Genomic DNA, 3,130 nt, shown 5'->3' with positions numbered 1-3,130 from the left:
TATGATAAATCAACATTCAAAAGTCAGTGTATCTTATGTTTTTTAATATTGACACAGGAATTAAAATAAAATGTTCTTTTGACTCACTTGAAAAATATTAATAAATGTAAAATATAATACAGATTGATAAATATGTATATGACTATAATATGGACAGAAAAATATTAACTAGTATTAAATCTAAATGTCAGAAAGATACAGGATAGTTTTTTCCTTGCTTTGAAAATTTTTAAGTTCAATGTACATTTTCTCTAATAACAAAATGGAAACTTAACTAAATAATATTTAATTATACTTGAATATGTTCTTCTCTTCCAAAAAGATATATTCCTAATCAGTTAATACAATTGAATGCCAATTTTTAATTACTTATTTCTCATATATTATTTCAATTGTAAACAAAAGGTCTTCAAAGATTTCTTCCATGCCTATGACTAGTGAGATTATTAGAATCTTACCATTCTAAATAACTTTCTCAGAGTCATCTTCATCTCTTTATTTCGAAGACTATAGATCAAGGGGTTGAAGAGTGGAGTTAACACAGAATAGAACAAAGTCACATATTTCTGAATCCCTGCTGGATTGCCTGCTGTTGGGCTCACATATACAACCATGATGGAGCCATAGAATAGGGACACCACAGCCAGATGGGAGCCACATGTGGAGAAGGCCTTATGCCGACCTTCTGCTGAGGGGACCCTCAGCACAGCTCTGATCACCAAGGTGTAGGAGCTGGTAATGAAGAATAAGGTGGAGAAAATGAGGACTGAATTATAGATAGCACAGATGATCTCAGTGGCAGGAGCTGGCACACAGGACAGCTTTATAAGAGGTCCTGGGTCACACAGGAAATGATCAATTGTATTGGGACAACAAAATGAGAGCTGAGAGATGAGGTAAATAGGCAAGAGGAAGTACAGGAAGCCACACATCCAGCACCCAGATCCTATTCTGATGCAGCGTTGAACTGTCATGACAGTGGGGTAATGCAGCGGCCTGCAGATAGCAAGGTACCTGTCAAAGGCCATGGCAGACAAGAAGAAGGTCTCAGTGGTGCCCAGGGAGAAGAAGAAGTAGAACTGGAGGAAGCACCCAGAGACGGAAATGGTGTTGGTCTCAGAAAGAAAGTTGGCTAGCATATTAGGGACAGTAGAAGTAATAAACCAGATCTCCAGGAAGGAAAAATTGGCCAGCAGGATATACATTGGAGTTTGTAGTTGATGGTCCCACATCACAGCACAGATAATACAAAGATCTCCAGTTAGTGTCAGAATATATGTCCCAGAGAAGACTGAAAAGAGGAGAATCTGAATTTCCCAGGTATAAGAGAAGCCTAAAAGGATGAATTTCCTCACAGAGCTAGAGCAATTATTTATGTTGGAATATTCATTTGTTTGTACTGCTGCAAAAATAACAGATTTCCATATTACAAGCATAGAAATTAGGGCAGATCCCTTTCTTAGGATCAAATCATTCCAGTGTCAATAAATAACAAAATTCCATAATCTATGCATTGATATGTCCATGATTTTCATATAGTCATGAGTATTTCTGAATACAGTAAATAGAAGTGAAAACTCTGCTGTCATGCTAAGGTTTACCATTAAAGTTACTTGGTATTAACAATAGTCAAGAGTGCCCAGTGATTTACAATTTTAGAAAAGGCAGTGAATGAAAGGACTGAATAAACACAGATAAATAATTAAGTGGTTGCAACCTACAAAGATAGTGATGATATTGATATTTAATATTCTTTGATCTATTTGTGAAATAGGTCAAGCTTATGAGGACAATATAGATAGATTTAAATAACATTTGAAACTTACCTGATCTTAGTTTTACTGTGTTAGATTATGTGAAATATTCGTATGTTCATTTTAGAATAGATCATAAATCAATGTTAAAATAAAAATCTATCAGAAGTTTTCATATTTCAATTCCTCTCTTTCTAAAAATACACTCGAAAAGAGTTACTGGCAACATGCCTTATTTTACAAAGAAACTTAAGTAACTCTGTAACTGCCCATACGTCACAATCAACACTTAATATGTGTGATGTTTTCAAGTGATTACAGTTGATAGCAAATGCTTCAGTAGATATTAAAGTCTAATATGTATCATTTATAAAGATATGCCAGAGTTGGATATACTTACCAAAGCTGTTCCTCAAATTTTGCAATCTCAAACAGCAATACGTTATCTCCTATCCCTTAAATTTAATACAAAGTAAAATGATAGACAGTCTATCACTTGAAGCTTCACTGAAGGAAGGTCTATTCACATTCGCTTACTGGAATTCTCCCTGACCTAGGGCCTTAACTTCCATGCAGAGCAATACCAACGGGGAACTGGCAAACTACTTTAAGAATTCTAGTAAATTTGAAGTAACATTTTCTATAAGCTCTCAGAAAAAAAATTAGCTTTGAATCTGGAGAAGCAAATACTTTAATAATTCACATATAAGTGGCATTTAAAATAATAAAAACTAGAGAGGGGTGGAAGGAGAAAATAGAGAAGCTTTGAGTCCTGTGAGCTTTACCTTACCTGAAGACACAAGATGGGTATTATAGAAATCTGTATGGCTGAACACCATCTTCTACATCAGAGTGAAAACTCTAATCTCAGATCTCAAAAAAGCCAAATACAACTGTGTTCAATGCATTATTGTGGGGAATCATATGAAGTGCTGACCCTTTTAAGAGCAACAACATTTTGAAATCAGTCATGGACCTCTTTGGGCTTGCCCTCTTACAGTTCTCTTGTTTATATAAACTGACAACGCAAAAGGACACCTGACAGTAGACAAGAGAATTATAGTCTCATGATCTCCACAGAACCAAATGAACAACTGAAATATTAAGCCCTTTTACTTGTGCAAAGATCATCTTTGGGGAGTGGCTCTCTAGAGAGGGAATTTATAACACAATAGTCCCATTGAACCCATTTCCTATCCTGTTCCTTACTCAGCATGCTGGAATTTGTTTCAAATTCTAACACATTTCCTAATTTAGTTCAAGGATTTTTATATGCAATAATAAGAGAAATAGAAACACAAAATTATTTGAGCAGGTACAAGTTTGCTATTTAACTGTGATCAGAAGTAATCTTCTCTCTGATGATAAAGAAAAAG

At 34.9% G+C, this 3,130-nt stretch overlaps 1 protein-coding gene across 1 annotated transcript; it reads right to left on the bottom strand.

Moving 5' to 3' along the window:
- Nucleotides 1-487: 487 nt before the first annotated feature.
- Nucleotides 488-2,593, bottom strand: LOC120223718 (olfactory receptor 11H6-like). The gene is given in 3 exon segments (XM_039221945.1): nucleotides 488-514; nucleotides 516-1,402; nucleotides 2,545-2,593. Coding segments are annotated over 3 exon segments (963 nt in total).
- Nucleotides 2,594-3,130: the final 537 nt, after the last annotated feature.

Source organism: Hyaena hyaena, unplaced genomic scaffold (genome assembly GCF_003009895.1).
Source record: "Hyaena hyaena isolate Hyena2069 unplaced genomic scaffold, ASM300989v1 scaffold_1042, whole genome shotgun sequence".
Classification (NCBI taxonomy): Eukaryota; Metazoa; Chordata; class Mammalia; order Carnivora; family Hyaenidae; genus Hyaena; species Hyaena hyaena.
Note: the sequence above shows the minus strand (reverse complement) of the source record. Positions and strands in the feature narration are given on the sequence as shown.